This window comes from Mchenga conophoros, linkage group LG16 (assembly GCF_057382185.1).
Source record: "Mchenga conophoros isolate Kocher_MC1m ecotype Shallow Benthic linkage group LG16, M_conophoros_male_GT1.1, whole genome shotgun sequence".
Taxonomy (NCBI): domain Eukaryota; kingdom Metazoa; phylum Chordata; class Actinopteri; order Cichliformes; family Cichlidae; genus Mchenga; species Mchenga conophoros.
In genome coordinates, this window is record NC_140541.1 from 26,206,310 (window position 1) to 26,223,698 (window position 17,389).

A 17,389-nucleotide genomic window follows, 5' to 3' on the forward strand; every position below is an offset into this window, starting at 1 on the left:
TGTGTATTTAAGCCTGAAACGTGCAGCTGCCGGTGAAACAAAGAATTTATCCAACATAGATATATTTTCTGGTATGAAATCCTTGAAATGATTTAGGTTTTCTTTTTTTTTTTTTTGGTAGTCTTGCATGGTCAATATCCAGTCAAAGAAAACACATGAAATTGGAGTCAGATTTAGAAATGGTCTGTTTGTAAGCCGGTGGAAAATCTATTTTGACAATGAAAAAACAAATAAACAAAAGATAAACTACTGTCAGTATTTACAGGAAACACACAGTGTCAATTTAGTGACTGAAAAGCAGAGGCATGTTTATTTTTGTGGCAGGTCTCATTACATATGTATTTTTAGGAGGTTTTTTTCCCTTTTTAACCTGAATAATTTGAAGCAAATTATATGATTTACGAAAGTTTGCAGAACACAAACTTGTGTATTGAGCCATATTTCATGCTTAAAAGAAAAAAAAATATTATTATGCGCCTGATCTGCATTTGATTGTTGCCACTAGGATAGTAAATAAAGTTTTGGTGCTGTAGGCAGATCTATAGGATTTTAAGCAGAGAAGCCCCTTGTCTGGATTAATCCTGCAGTCGATTGGAGATGTCAGGTGCAATCAGGGAGCAGCTGCCCCAACCTGCAAGAGCCCCAGAACAACCTGTATGCTGTTTTTTGGATGAATATTGATGTATGTTGAATATGTTGAACCTCTGAGAAGGCTCGTTGCGTGCAAATGCACAAGGAGGGATTGAGAGCACATAAAAAGCATTAACATTCACTGTATACACCAGTAATACACTAGTGTGAGTCAGGCTCCCTGGGATTTTTTTTTTTAAGAAATTTGACAGCAAACACATAATGTTTCTTTTATTTAAAAAGGGGTATATCACACTGTTATTCAAAGATATTGCAAGAGCAGACTTTTGGCGTTTTTTTGGGAGGGGCAAATGACTCTTCTGATCAACCTAAGCTGAACCACTAATTGTAAGCATAACTCCTTACTGGTTAGTTATACAGTTCAATTTGAAAGAAATGTGAAAACAAATTGCATTGTGATCCTTGTTTTGCAATCTTAAAGCACTGCTGTAAGATTTAAAGTCTCAATTTGCCCATCATTTCTTTATATTTTCTGACAAGGAGCCAGACTTTATTGTATTGTTTTTAAAGTGGCCTCGAGCGATAGTTCATTAGGCTTTCTAAAGGTCTTTTAAAGCTTTTAACTGAAAAATGGCTGTTTTTCAGTTCATTCTAAGTACCTTTTTATTTATTTACATCTATTTTTTTTAAACTTAAGACTGACCAATGAATCTTTCAAACATAAAAAACGTACCTAATTCAAGGGAGGAACTGGTGTTGCATCTACAGATAAAGCAACTTGTTACTTATTTAATGTGGGATCATTTTGACAAAGAATGGAACAAAAGGCATTCAGTATCCAAAGAAGAACTCTGAATGTCCTTCAAGAAGCCTGGAGAACTTTTCCTGAAGACTAGCTCAAAACCTTTGAAATGTGTATAAAGAACTGCTGCAGAAGTCATCACTCTTTTTTTTTTTAAATGTCACATTCATTTAGTAAGAATCCAAAATGTGATGTCCTTGTTTCAAAATTTTTGCATACGGTACAGGTACATGTTCTTATTTTTATATTAGGATAAAAGTGTATACTGTTATTATGCTGCATGGTGCTGGCTGTGATCGAAGGTGTCACCAAAAATCGTTTCTTACATCCTGCCAAAAAAATCAACAGCAAGAAATAAGAGACATCAAATACACGACAGCATAATTTTACTTCAAATTCTTTACCTCCTCAGTCCTACTAGTCTGTTTGTCTCTCTGTTTGACTCCATGCATTGTCACTCTCGGAGCTATAATCACTCTTCTGCAAATGAGATGCAGAGCATATTGTTGATGTTTCTTGGAAACCCCGCAGTCACATTTGAACAATATGAAGAAAACCGTTATCAGCAGGAAGATTGATTCTCCCTGCTGATAAAGTCCTCTTGGTACTGCAGAATTTAGTTTACCTCCAATGAGTTAGGAAGAAAGGGTTAGCTGTCATTTATTTGAGTCAGAATTACAAAGTTGTGGTGGAAATGATGAGTGATGTTATTGGAACAAGATGGATGAAGCAGAGAAAAATGTCGAAAGACATGCGTGAACAGATGGGAGGGTTTGATGGAGGGAAAGTAGGGAGAGCAGAGAAGAGGAATGAAGGGAGTGGGAGGGATGGGAAAAAGGTGCAGCAGCAGAACTGTTGAAAGGATAGCAGCCTAATGAAGGGAAAGAAGCGGAAAAGATGGCAGAAGTAAAGGAAAAACAATTTATTTTAGAATTTGTTTGCTGATTTATGGGGACCATCAAATATGAAAGAATATTGTTGCGGATTTGTGACAGCTGCTGACCAAACACATTTTCTGCTAGCTGTAGATGTTATGGAAATGCTTGAATTACTCCGTGTCAGGACTTGTACCCCTTGAGGCATTCTGTTACAGAAGAAGTGCAAACAGCTGTGATGAATACAGTGGCTTTCACTGCACACAGCAACTGAAAGGTATCTAGGAAAACACACACGACAGAGGGGAAGGAATAAAGGAAGCTACAAGAAGTGTGTCAAATAAATGAGGTATGGTCACAAGGGGGGAGGAGCACGGATGGTGGTTAGGATGAGAAGAGGAGCATTGTTTGACTCAGCTGTGCAATGCCTGATTACACAAAGATAACAATCTGACGTTGGGTCCCCTCGAGACAGAGCCCAGTCAGAGAGACGGAGCTACTGAGTCGACATAAAGGGGGACACAAACGTTAATAAACATAGAAACAGGACAAGGAGATTTAAACTATTGATAAGACGAGCCTTTAATCTTTCAGAGTATTTTTTCTTTGTTTTCATTGAGTTAAAACACTTTAAGATGGAAAGAAAGCCAAGAAGGACAAGAGGGAACATATGGGGGGAAAGAGCAGCTGTTCTATTCAGCGAGCCTGCTGACTAATGAATGTGGATGACCTTTAGTAATATGATGATGATCATATTTTAAAGCAATTTCATAAATGTTTATAGAGCGAGTTTATCGCTTCTCACCATTCTGCGGAGAGGAAGTGCCTCTCTCTTTCTTGCCCACCATAGCGTGGTTGCTGTTTATCATTATTTTTTTTCTCTGTTCATTATGCTTTCTCCCTGGCATATTTTATCTTTTCAAATGAAATACGATAAGATCCTTTTAATTTCAAGAGCCATTTGCAAAACCACAAACAGCGTATAGTTAATCACTGGGCTGAATGGAGAAAACAGTGCGGTGTAATTACAGAACCAAAGCAAAATGTTAAATCAGGAAACAAATACCTGTGGCACTTACTGCTGATATACACTAATGGTTTTTACTGTTCCATTAAAAATGTAATTTTGTTCTGCCACAGTCATGGCATCATCCATCCCATCAGCAGCTGTAAATGTTTATGTCTCACTAAATCAATGTTCTTTAAAGTAGTCTATAGCTTTTAGATTTTTCAGTAAGTGTGGCCAATGATGAAGACAGATAACACAATAATTAATGTAAGTTCATGTTCAAATTAAGAAGAATCAAAATTTGGAAACCAAAAGGTTTTCACAGGTCTGCAAATATATATATATATATATATATATATATATATATATATATATATATATATATTTTTTTTTTTTTTTTTTCAGCTGCATGGGATATTTTTGGTAAACTTGATGTTTTTTAGGGTGCTGAATCCAAAAATGATCTCCATTTCCCTCCATTATGTACAGGTTTGTTTTGCAAAACATGAGGAGTTTACAAAAAAAAGTACAACAGAGATAAAAAAAAAAAAAATCTGTATTTTATTACAATCATCCATCCGTCCATTCATTTTCTTCCGCTTATCTGGAGCAGGGGCAGCAGAGAAGCCCAGACCTCCCTCTCCCCAGCCACCTCCTCCAGCTTGTCCAGGGGTCCTGGGTCTGCCCCGATGCCTCCTCTCGGTGGGACATGCCTCACCCATGAGGCGCCCAGGGGGTATCCTTGTCAGATGCCCAAACCACCTCAACTGGCTCCTTTCGATGTGGAGGAGCAGTGGCTCTACTCTGAGCCTCTCCCGAATGGCCGAACCTCTCACCCTATCTCTAAGGGAGAGGCCAGTCACCCGCTTGCGATCTCGTTCTTTCGGTCACTACCCACAGCTCGTGACCATAGGTGAGGGTAGGGACGTAGATCGACCGGTAAATTGAGAGCTTCGCTTTTACACTCAGCTATTTTTTCACCAAGACAGACCGGTACAGCATCCGCATCACTGCGGCCGCCACACCAATCCATCTGTTGATCTCCCGCTCCCTTCTCCCGTCACTCATGAACAAGACCCCGAGATACTCAAACTCCTCCACTTGGGGCAGGAACTCATCCCTGCCTGACCCGGGAGTGGGCACTCTACCCTTTTCTGGCCGAGGACCATGGCCTCAGATTTGGAGGTGCTGCATTTTCTATTTGTATTTCTCTTGAGTCTCACTCACAGAAATATTAAATTAATGTAATCATAATTGGACATGTTTTTTTGACTCAAGTATAGGATACCAGATTTCAGTTTAAAAAGGGAAATTGTAGACTTAATTAAACTAAAACCTTGAGTTTTGTAAGAAAACCTGACGAGATGGAATTTCATGCATCTCTGGACCTCTTCTGCTGCTGTTTTCAGATTGCTCACACTTCATTGATGTGCACTACACGTGCTCCATAGTTTCAAACTGAAGACCCCTGAAGTTGAACTGTACTGTTGCTTTTTGTGTCTCATCTTGTCACTTTGATGTGTTTAAATTCTGTGTTTTTTTCCCCTCAGGCTTGTGTGTAGATTTTATGCATTTGTATGCTGGTCATATCTTCACATTGGTTTATTTTCCATCTGTCCTCCAGGCTATCGATGCTTCAAGGCCGTGTTGTTTCTAACAGGCCTAATGTTTGGCTCTGTGGTCATCTTCATGCTATGCTATAAGGAGAGGGTGATGGACACTCAGCTGAGTGTGGAGGCGTCCGTGGGCATCGGCCTGGGCATCGGGACCCTGTGTGGTCTGGTGACGATGCTGGTTCGCAGTGTGGGGCTGTTCATGGTGGGCCTGCTGCTGGGCCTGCTGGTTGGAGTTGCATCACTGGTGGTAATTTGCCTATTTTTAAGAATTATGTGTGTAAGCCAAATTATTAAACAATACATGCATTTGATATATCAGTATTACTTATATTGCATGAATAACACTGGAGCTAAGGATAAGAAAGTAGTTTTCATTGTCTATAGAGTAAAGGTGTATAAATTAACTGCATGCCATTACTATGTATCTGTAATTTTTGTAAAATAAACTATACATGAAAACATGACATTGTCAACAAATCCATCATGCATGTTTAGATATTTTCCTGGAACAATCCACACAAAAATGTCCCGGGTTATTTTTCCCATGATTCTCCCCTCCAACAAGTTTCATGAAAATGTGCCCAGTTGTTTCATTGCAATCTCAGCACCAAAATTTAGAGGTCTATATTTGTCCATGTGCCACTTCTGCAGTGAGTTTTGAGGAAATGTAGGTTTTGTAAAATTGTACAATTGTAGGGTTATTTTTTTCTTAACTCTGAAATAGCATTTAGATTATGATCCCAAATTGATTCACATACAAAAAAGCAAAATGGAACACTTTTCCTGTCTCTCTTAGGTCATGGAGGAGTTCTACCACCCCAGAACAGTGTGGGTTCCTCTGGGTATTCTCTTGGGTTCTGGGACACTATTTGCTGTCCTCACACTACAGTGGCAGCGCTGCTTTGTCACCCTCTCCACTGCCACATTTGGCTCTGCCATCATAACCGTAACCGTGGATTATTTTATAGAGCTGTTCGCTTTGGTACACTACGTTTATGAGAGACTCAAGGTAAGAACATCAGAGTATGCTTCTGTGCATCTTTCCAAGTACATGTTTGTGAGAAAGACAGATATTATAAAAGTTATTAAAAAAACTTGTTTGTTATGGAATATGTAATTCTGACATAGTCCATATTCTGAAACACATATTCCAGTGATATGTGTGTCAGACTAAAAGGAGATGTAAAACATATTTTGAAAAAGGGTGTGTTCTTTTTGTTAGTAGAAACAGGACTACAAATACTTTTCTTCAAGTGCGGAATGTCGATAAAGGCCTTGCCAGGTCATATCAATTGTATTTATAGAGCATATATCAAATAATTGCCTCAGCTGGCTTAAAGACTTGCACTAAGTCTGCACACCCTCTGTGCTCAGGCACTTGGCAAGAAAAAGCTTACAGAAAAAAATCATTAAAATTGGGAGGAAATGGAGAAGATAAATTCTTTAACTGATCAGCAGTTAAGGATATAACTGACACTGGAACTGTATTTTTTGCAGGTGGATCCCAAGAAGCCAGTGTGCTGGTTTACTTGGGTGATCATGGGGGTGTGGCCTGTCCTGGCACTCCTCGGAGTGCTGATTCAGTGGAAAGTCACTGCAGAGGGATTTTCTCACACAGAGGGTGAGTGTTATTGCTTTATACACAACTAAACTCACCAGAGCAGACTGAGAATCTATTTCAATGTTTGTGGTTTTTTGCATCTTGCCAGAGGAATTTCTGGCCAAGTTTAAGTTTGTTATTCATTTTGTTGTCCTCAAAGCTTTTTTATTTATATAGCACCAAATCACAACAACAGTCACCTAAAAGGACTTTATATTATAAGATAAAGACACTACAACAATAGAGACAAACCACAACAACCAAATGACCCTTTGAGCAAGCACTTGGCAACAGTGGGAAGGAAAAAACCCTTTTAACAGGAAGGAACCTTCAGAGAACCAGGCCCAAGGAAGGGCAGCTATCTATCCCGACCAGTTGGGGGTGATGAGGCAGTAGGTTATATAAAATAATTTTTAAGTGAATAATATACTATCCATTGTCACAGCATGTAATCACCAACAAAGGCGGACGTCACGGATGTTGGTTTGGCACTGGCGTTTTGATCTGCGTCACTATGTTAGTCTTGCCTTGGTAAACTTGAGCTTGTTCAAGAGATTTATTTAGAAACTTCTGAAAGGTTCATAACTTTTCAGAGATTTTAAAATGTTGTAAACCATTAGGTGACATAATTACGTACTGTATGTGGATTCTCAGAGATTAGTATAATATGTAAGATGAATGCAGAGTGTTCATCTCTCTCATCTGCAGTCATACATGGCATTTTGGAAAATGCCATGTTTGACTGTCATCAAGGAATCCCGTTTAAGAGAACTACATATATGAGTTGTGTATATGAGTATATGGAAATCAGAATATCTCTCCAAGTCATGAAGTATTTGCTAGTTTCAAGCTCTTGAAGAAATTGTTGGAAGTATCATTCTCTCCACAAAAACTTTCAGTAGCTGTCTACCAGACATATTGTAGTACGAACAGACAACATGATGGCAGCAGTGTGCATTGCATACACAGTAGGCTTGTTTGAAATAGCCAGTAGCCTGCTGCTGCAGCCTCAAAATCTCACGCTGTTCATCAGAGTGGTTCACATCATGGAAGTACAGATCCTTGCAGGAGACTTGATGTCTCTCACACATTAAAGGGAATTTGATTTCTATACATTGTGTAGATGTTTTTGGACAAATCTGAGAAGGAAGAAGTGGATTTGTTTACCATGAAATAAAAGAGTAATTCAGATCTCTGTAAACATATAAGACAACCCTTCACTGGATGTTGCCTTCTCTCACTAGTCATGGCTAGGGATGGGTATCGTTTAGGTTTTATCCGATACCAGTACCAAACCGGTACTTTTGAAACGGTGCAGGTGCTTAAACGGTGCTCGAACCGGTGCTTAAAGAATGGAGAACACACACTTTGTCCAAAAACTTCTCATGTTTAGCTGTTTTTTTGTAAAAAGATAATAACGTTAGCCTTTTCTGCAGCTATAGGGAATTTATGGCATCACTCTTGGCTGGAAGCAGTGCTTAATCAATGGAAAACACACCAATTTTGTCCAAAAACCTCTCATGTTTAGCTGTTTTCCACTTTTTCTTTGGTCATTTTAGCCTTTTTGGCCATGGTGAAGGGAGTATCTGCCATCAAACAAGAAGACAGCCGCATGTAACTACGACGGTGTTTGCTAGTTCACCTTACGTGCATTAATGTAATAACGTGGTTAGCCTACTCAACGTAAATAACACACGAACAACATTAAGCTACTCACGCAGAGAGTCATCATTTCTGCTACACTGGCAGGGCTAGGGGCCAGGACTCTCCTCTTCAGGTTTTTGGAGGATGTTGCTAACTCCGGGTCCGATAACAGGCAACCCACCCGCAGTAGATGTGCCCGGTGTGAGGTCTCGCAGCAAGCTATCAAATACGGCGCATTTCTCGGCTTTTAACAAAATGCTATACGTTGCCAGGTGTTTCATCAGATTCGAGGAGTTACCTCCTTTGCACAGTATCACCTTAAAGCAGGCTGCTGAGTTTGCATCTTTTGCTGTAAAGTACAGCCAGACTTTGACCCCTTTGCCTAGGGCATTTTTAATCTGTAGCTCTGCTCTAAAATAATCTACATACCTGGGCACGCCTACTACGCTTGCAAAGGTAAAATGATTGGTTAGAATCCAAAGTGTATGACATTTCAAGAAAAAAAAAGCACCGAAATAAAGCACCGAAATGTGCACTGCTTTTCGGTCTGGTTACTACCATTTATGTCAGAACCGACACCGGTACCCATCCCTAGTCATGGCTCAGATTTCCCTTTTACCCATTTTCCCCAGTTTACCTGGTTTCTTTTTTCTAGCACAGTCAGAAGGAGAATCTAGTTGTCATTCTGGTGGCTACAAAACCCACATCATCATAGTACCCAAGCCCTGGCGCCATGGCAGTTTTCTTGCACTGTCATAGCTGAAAGTGCAATTATCCATCAGTAGCAGTGGGCCATAATGGGAATGCCTGGAAAGAGGTCTGCTCCCTTATGCCCTTGCTTCTTTCTGCTACCTGGTACACAGGCAAATTATCTGCTTGTCATGAAGACAATCTCAGACCTCATACAGACCTCCAGATGTTGGTAAATAAGAAACTAACTCCATCTATTAACTTTTAAAATGCGAAAAAGCATTAGGAGGAGGGCAGTTTCTGCATTATTTGGTTAAGTGCTTTCTGATAGGTATCAGGCAACTAACATCTGTTGTGGACTCTTGATACCTCGGTAGGATTTACCATTGGTTCTAATTGCTCTGGGAAAACCTCCTGCTTTACCTGATAGCTGAAATCTCTCTTAAGATACTGCCTCTAATAATAGCACCCCCCAGGATTGATTTTAGTGAACAGTGAGTGACTTATGTGCACCATGTTATCACTGGAGAAGATGGATGTGCAGTTATTTCAGTGACAGATTCTTGTTTGACACCTTGTTGGGTCAAGGGTTAAGTTTTTTCCTCTCCCTTAGGACAGTGCAGCTGAAGCAACATCTCTGCTAACTCTGTTATTTTATATTTAGCACATGGATAACATTAGGCAGACACAACGATTGTATGTCCTCCACAAAGGACACTGACAGGGCATGACCCTGTCAAAACAGCTTCCGTCTCAGTGCGCGTGCAGTACGTTAACACACAAGCTTGCATTGTAGCAGAAGCAAAGTCTACAAATTGAGCTTGTGCTCAAATCACAAGAGCCTTATCTTTGTCCAGAGGGATGGCAGTGGCAGACATCTGTGTATCAGTATCGTGGATTTCTTCATGCGCCTTCATTCGTATTTGCACAAGATATTTGAGTCACCCCCTGACTCAGTCAGTTTTAAGTGTGCTAGACACCCAATGACGCGCTGTCAAATCTGGCACATTAATGCACGTGGAGTGTTGGTCTAATCCCATCATGGATTAGTGAGTCTCATGGTGTGTAACGTCACAGTTCTCTGCTGTGTCACGTGTGTTGTGTGAAATAAACCAAATTTTAAAGTGCAAATTTAATGAAAATGCATTTATCTGAGAATGTTATGCTCGTCATTTCACAACTCACTTGGTTTGATCTGCTACTATTTCCCAAGGTGGAAAGTAACAAAGTAAGCATATTTTGTTACTCTACTTAAGCAGAATTTTCAGGTACCTGTACTTTAATTTTACTCCACACATTTAAACACAAACATCTCCACTTTTTACTCCCTACATGTTAATTTAGGTTTTAGACATTTGATGTAAGTAATTGTTTCGCATCACAGCGATTTGAACCTAAATGGAGGGAACACAATCCTAAAGGCACTCCCATTGGTGCATCAATCACCGGTGCTTATCACACACAAACAGACGAAAGAGGAATAAACATAATTTACGCATTTACAGCCTTTCTGAGGTTAAAAAAAAAATCCTGGAATGATTTGAAAAGCTGTTTTTGGTACAGAAGGTTGTTGTTGCAGTACTTCAGCACCTAGCTAGCGCTGCAGCAGAGGAGTGAGAAAAAAGGGAGCAACATTTTTAAGTGCAGTCATTTCTTACAGTTCAACAAATACCAGGAAACAGCCAAAGTTTTTCTGTACAGTTTGTTACAAGATGTGTCTGTTAGCTAAAGGTATAGCATCTGCATTTCACAGACAGAGAAAAGCAGAACAGGAGAAGAAGAAGAGAGTTGTTTTTTTTTTAAATTTAAGAATTACTCAGTGTTTCTTTGATAAACTTGTGATTTCAATCGTACATGTAATGTTGTCATTCAAGTCAGGCTTTTTTTTGAACAGATGCATGAAATTGTGTTTTTATATTTTAAAATGTCTTGCAAATAACTTTGAGTATAATAACTTTGAGTTATTCAAAGATTCCATGAAAAATGCTGGTCAGTTTAGTGCAGACTACATTGTTAGTTTTCTGCGCTACGGTGGACTTGGGTAGGGTAGTTGTGGTGTTCATGGTCAGTGTTAGGTTACATCATAGTAGCTGAAAGATGATAATCAGTCATGATGTCTCGTTAAACATTTGCTTATATCTTTCTAAATTTAGCTAAATCCTCAAAAATCAGCAACACAAGTCAGCTAATTACAGCCATAAACTAAATATAGTAAGCTTGTCATAGACATTACTGTGATTGTTTTCGCTGAACCACTACAGTTGATTTTGGGGTTTCCACACCTGCTGAATCACACTTTAACCCCAGACTGTCTCATTTTTCCTGTTTAATGTGGAGGCAAAACCACCCATCTGCAATGTAGGCAAATGCAAATAGAACTTTTTTTTTAATTCCCTTTGTTTTTCTCTGATTGTGCTCCACATAACAGCTGTGCAAGCTGAGTACTTTTGTTAGAATTTGAATTAAATTGAAATAAACTTTGTGTTCCTGTCAGTCGCTTCATTGTGATATTAATATGACACAAGTATCAGTTAACTTGGCAAAAAAAAAACGAATAAATAAAAGCAAAATAAATACATAGCCGGTAGAAATGTCCTCTAAAGAGATTTTTTAAATTTTATTACTGAGTAATTTTTCCTAGCCTGTGCTTTTTCTCTTTTACTCAAGCAAAGAAGTTGAATCAGTATTTTTTAACACAGGATTCAGTACTTCTACTTGTCATGAATAGATAAGTGATGAATATATGTACGTTTGACACCTCTGTTCCTCATGTTTCCACCTGAACAGACATTTCATCACTTATCTACTGCTTATTGCTGTTTGTTTACATTACACTTTCAACACAAGCTTTTTCCAACTTTCAAACAGCAACCAAAACCTTAATCTTATTCCACATATGTTAATTAAGGATAAAAGCTAACAGATAAGAGACACATTAATGAAAGTGTCTTATACTAATATATACCCAGTAAGTAAACAACATTCAATGTACCTAAAATTCAGTAACTTCAGTCTGTCAGTTTAGTGCCAAGATAAACAAACAAGTCACATGTTCCAGACTGCAACACGCTGAAATGTCTGAGCAAAAATGTTTGATTTAAGTACTCAACCGTGTCTAGTTGATGATAGGAGAAACATGTTGTGGTGAGAATAAGGCATGGCGGGACCACAGATCAACATTCAGAGCCATTTTATTCACACTTCTCACCACAGAAAACACCCCCACACACCTGAGTCCCCGTGTTTTAACTCGGCGGGCGTGATTACGGATGCTGTGCAGGTGCGTCCGCCCTCCCTGCACGGCAACGCAGACCACGCCCCACCACACATGGCAATCTATCTTCTTTGAAACTTGTAGTATAGATTTTGTCAAGGCTACTGGCCTGACAAATCCCAGCTATATGAAATCATAACCATGATGAGGATAGGGAACACTGTGTGTGCGGGCATCACTCTTGTGTGATTTTGTGCAGGGTGGATTCTGAATATACCGACACTGGTGTTTTCACCAGAATGTGTTATTGACGCAGCCTGCCTTAATCTGTTCTGAAGGCAGCCACAACACAGATGGCAAGATCGCACATACATGTCTTCAACACAATATGTGAATGCAGCAAACAAACACAATACACCCAAACAGACAAGGGCAGAGACAGAAACACTGCGGGTTAGAATCTCATTCACTGGCTCACTCGCTCGCTCATACCTCAACTAAAGGAAGAACAGACACATGCATATACATGCAGCACACACTCAGCCATTTGATCTTTGCCTGTGTTTGACTTGCACCGTCATACAGTGACTTAGAAGAAGTCACACATGTCCTCAAATAATGAGATTAAAAAGCAGGCTACTGCAGCTTCCAGTCAGAGGGTGTGGGCTCAGAGATAGAGGAAGCTTTTCAATGCTATTTTCAAAACTGTGCAATTGTGAGGGGAAAGAGACCTAGGAATAAAAGAAGTAGATTACCACATAGTGTTTCTTGTGGAGAAATAATATAAAACCAGACCATTACATGATGACCATTCTTCCACGTTGTTAAACAAACAAAAATATGGTTTACTGCTATACAGGGAGTGCAGAATTATTAGGCAAATGAGTATTTTGTCCACATCATCCTCTTCATGCATGTTGTCTTACTCCAAGCTGTATAGGCTCGAAAGCCTACTACCAATTAAGCATATTAGGTGATGTGCATCTCTGTAATGAGAAGGGGTGTGGTCTAATGACATCAACACCCTATATCAGGTGTGCATAATTATTAGGCAACGTCCTTTCCTTTGGCAAAATGGGTCAAAAGAAGGACTTGACAGGTTCAGAAAAGTCAAAAATAGTGAGATATCTTGCGGAGGGATGCAGCAGTCTCAAAATTGCAAAGCTTCTGAAGCGTGATCATCGAACAATCAAGCGTTTCATTCAAAATAGTCAACAGGGTCGCAAGAAGCGTGTGGAAAAACCAAGGCGCAAAATAACTGCCCATGAACTGAGAAAAGTCAAGCATGCAGCTGCCAAGATGCCACTTGCCACCAGTTTGGCCATATTTCAGAGCTGCAACATCACTGGAGTGCCCAAAAGCACAAGGTGTGCAATACTCAGAGACATGGCCAAGGTAAGAAAGGCTGAAAGACGACCACCACTGAACAAGACACAAGCTGAAACGTCAAGACTGGGCCAAGAAATATCTCAAGACTGGTTTTTCTAAGGTTTTATGGACTGATGAAATGAGAGTGAGTCTTGATGGGCCAGATGGATGGGCCCGTGGCTGGATTGGTAAAGGGCAGAGAGCTCCAGTCCGACTCAGACGCCAGCAAGGTGGAGGTGGAGTACTGGTTTGGGCTGGTATCATCAAAGATGAGCTTGTGGGGCCTTTTCGGGTTGAGGATGGAGTCAAGCTCAACTCCCAGTCCTACTGCCAGTTTCTGGAAGACACCTTCTTCAAGCAGTGGTACAGAAAGAAGTCTGCATCCTTCAAGAAAAACATGATTTTCATGCAGGACAATGCTCCATCACACGCGTCCAAGTACTCCACAGCGTGGCTGGCAAGAAAGGGTATAAAAGAAGAAAAACTAATGACATGGCCTCCTTGTTCACCTGATCTGAACCCCATTGAGAACCTGTGGTCCATCATCAAATGTGAGATTTACAAGGAGGGAAAACAGTACACCTCTCTGAACAGTGTCTGGGAGGCTGTGGTTGCTGCTGCACGCAATGTTGATGGTGAACAGATCAAAACACTGACAGAATCCATGGATGGCAGGCTTTTGAGTGTCCTTGCAAAGAAAGGTGGCTATATTGGTTGCTGATTTGTTTTTGTTTAGTTTTTGAATGTCAGAAATGTATATTTGTGAATGTGGAGATGTTATATTGGTTTCACTGGTAAAAATAAATGATTGAAATGGGTATATATTTGTTTTTTGTTAAGTTGCCTAATAATTATGCACAGTAATAGTCACCTGCACACACAGATATCCCCCTAAAATAGCTAAAACTAAAAACAAACTAAAAACTACTTCCAAAAACATTCAGCTTTGATATTAATGAGTTTTTTGGGTCCATTGAGAACATGGTTGTTGTTCAATAATAAAATTATTCCTCAAAAATACAACTTGCCTAATAATTCTGCACTCCCTATAGATACTGATGCAAAACCAGGTAGAAAGATAGATGTATTATACATGTATAGTATTTATTTCTTCTGTTGTTTCTGAATAAAAAATAATGCAAGAAAAAGGAACAGCACTCGGAGATCAAATCCTCTAAACTGTTCTGCAATTTTAAAGAAACTGATCTGTATCAGCAGTGCAGGTTAATGGATTCTTTCTTTGACCGTGCTTTACCTCTCCAACATATTTCACAAAATGTGTCCTAGCAGCTTTGCATAAAAAATAGGTAAACAGAAAGACAAACAAGCAGCGCTGAACACTCACCTCTATCTCACCTTATGCCTTGGTGAAGTAAACAAATTATAACCATGAAATTTTTGAGAGATAGAAATTAGAACTGTTTGCCCCACTCCCCATGCACATAAAAAATATATATATTACTATCATTATCATTAATTTTTTTATTAGTAATTTTTATTATCAAACGTAGATGTCAGCGTTACATCTACATTACACAAACCTGTGCATTACTTGTACACAGTGTATACGTTGCTGACATTTTGCTACATAATTCTGCACTTTGGCATCATTGGAATGTGCTGTCATGCATACCTGTAAATAAATACTAATGGAATAGTGATGCCTGAATACTTTCTCTTCGACCCAGTATCACAGCAAAGCATGTTAACATGATATCGGGTTGTTGTCTTACACAATGAATAAGAGGTACACAACAACTGGGGGAGCTTTCTATAACAGCTTTCTAATAGTGTGGTAACTGTGCAATAATAAAGAAGTAACAATACGGAATAGCATCTTATTACCAATAAATTACCAAAGTAATATCCAAACAATAACCAAGTGATATTGTATCAACAGTGGTTACATTGAATACGGTTACAGTGAGATGTATGCGATTGGGTAACAAGTCACCAAAAACTAGGTAACGCAGTAGAAACAAGCAAATACCAATAAGGCAAACAAATTAGTAATAGTACCATAGTATTCTAGTATAACATCATATATAATAGCCTGCTAGCAATAAAATGCTAATATTTGGATGCTTGATTATTTTATGTTTATAATAATAAATTAACATTAGTTGATGCTTTATGATATAGGAATGCTATAAACATTTTATAACACTGGAATGCATCCAACCGTATGCCTTCTGCAGTCTTCTTTGTTTGACGGTAACAGAGTAAATACTGTGGCTTAATCATGTGGAAGCACATGTGGTAGTTTCTGTTCAATAACCAGGAACAAATAAAATTTTAATCTGCATATATATGAGTTTTCATTTGTATCACATTTGCTACATAAGCCATATTTTTGCAATTTAGTCATTAAAAATGTGTCATGCAATTTATATCATTTTTTTGAGGTTAAAAAAAAGTCATTCTGATGATGCTGAAGTCTCATAAACTCACAAAAACACATGTATCAAATATGACACACTGGGCTTTAAAGGGTTAATATCCTATTAAAGCAAACTTCAAGTAATATGATAATTATTCTTAAAGCATGTGTGGAAGTTACCACATTATTACTGAGCTGCAATGAAAAGTCCTACTATTATTTGCATTACTTAACGTCCACAGCATGTAATCTTGAATTAACTTTTTTCAATTACTCTTTATCTGCTAAAAGATACTCTGCTGGCAGTAAACGGAGGATGAGAAATTGTGTGGAGGAGAGAAGAGAGAAAAGTAAAGAGGAAGCAGGTGTACTGGGGGAAGGGCAGAGTGAGGATAATAAACTGGGGCACAATGGGTAAGCTGGGCACCCAAGTGGAGCTGTGAGGAAAATCATCTGTCAGCTGACTGAATAGTGTGCAGAACAGGGCCATGAATGAATTAGCTCGCACATGTTTGACTTGTCTCGACTGTTTTTTTCAGGGGGTTTTTGCCCCTCTGTGTAGATACTAATTGAATATGCACCGATTCACCTATGCTCATCAGGACTGTCACTGACATAGCCTCTCAATACTAACCCCAAAAGCATTTTTTTGTTACTTGAACCTAAACTCTGAAGAACCTTTTTAAAATAGTGGACCCCCCCCCCCCCCCCCCCCCAACACACACACACACACACACACACACACACACACACACACATACATGTGGCCAGAGGGGCCTGACGTGGGGAGATCCAAGGAAAAGAAAGGGGGGTATTATTAAGCAGTTTCCTTGCCAGATGGTGCCCTGTTGTCCCCATGCATGAAGAAACAACAATAGACCTCTGAACACTTACACTTACACACGCACACATAAGGCAGCTGTGACCAGTACAATACATCTGTAATGGATAAATACTGGAGCTCAGATAATAAATATTACACAGATAGTGTATATCTAACCACTGAATGGAAATGCCTACAAACACCCATGCTCAAAAATACTCCTATGTGTAATGGACGGTGAAGCAGGATGGTTTACCGACATCCTTTTCTGGACAGGGTGCAAAAATAACACACTCACCCACTCACAATATGTCAGGAGATTGAACAGCTCAGTATAAGTACATGCAGAGAGGAAAATGATTTGTCTGCCAACAGACTGAACAGAATAAAGGAAATGAGCAAATTGGCATCAGTATTTTTACTTTTTTTTTTTATAGCCTCCGTTCAAAATAAACCTTGAGAAAAGTTTATCATCTGCATTTAAAGCTATTTAAAATATTTGTACAAGCCCTTACCTGATTAAAGGCCTTGCTTGTATTCCTTACCTTGGTAATTTGGTAAGGGCGATCGTGGCTCAAGAGTTGGGAGTTCGCCTTGTAATTGGAAAGTTGCCGGTTCGAGCCCCAGCTTGGACAGTCTCGGTCAATGTGTCCTTGGGCAAGACACTTCACCCGTTGCCTACTGGTGGTGGTCAGAGGGCCCGGTGGCGCCAGTGTCCGGCAGCCTTGCCTCTGTCAGTGCGCCCCAGGGTGGCTGTGGCTACAATGTAGCTTGCCA

The 17,389-nt window shown here is 39.5% G+C and overlaps 1 protein-coding gene across 1 annotated transcript in view; it reads left to right on the forward strand.

The window, feature by feature from the left end:
* tmem198aa (transmembrane protein 198aa) overlaps positions 1-17,389 on the forward strand; it is a 41,390-nt gene that overhangs the window by 18,787 nt on the left and 5,214 nt on the right. Inside the window, exons 3-5 of the mRNA XM_085249411.1 lie at positions 4,902-5,140; positions 5,690-5,902; positions 6,391-6,514. Of these exons, the coding sequence (XP_085105537.1) occupies positions 4,902-5,140; positions 5,690-5,902; positions 6,391-6,514 (576 nt within the window). The remainder of the gene's footprint in view (positions 1-4,901; positions 5,141-5,689; positions 5,903-6,390; positions 6,515-17,389) is intronic.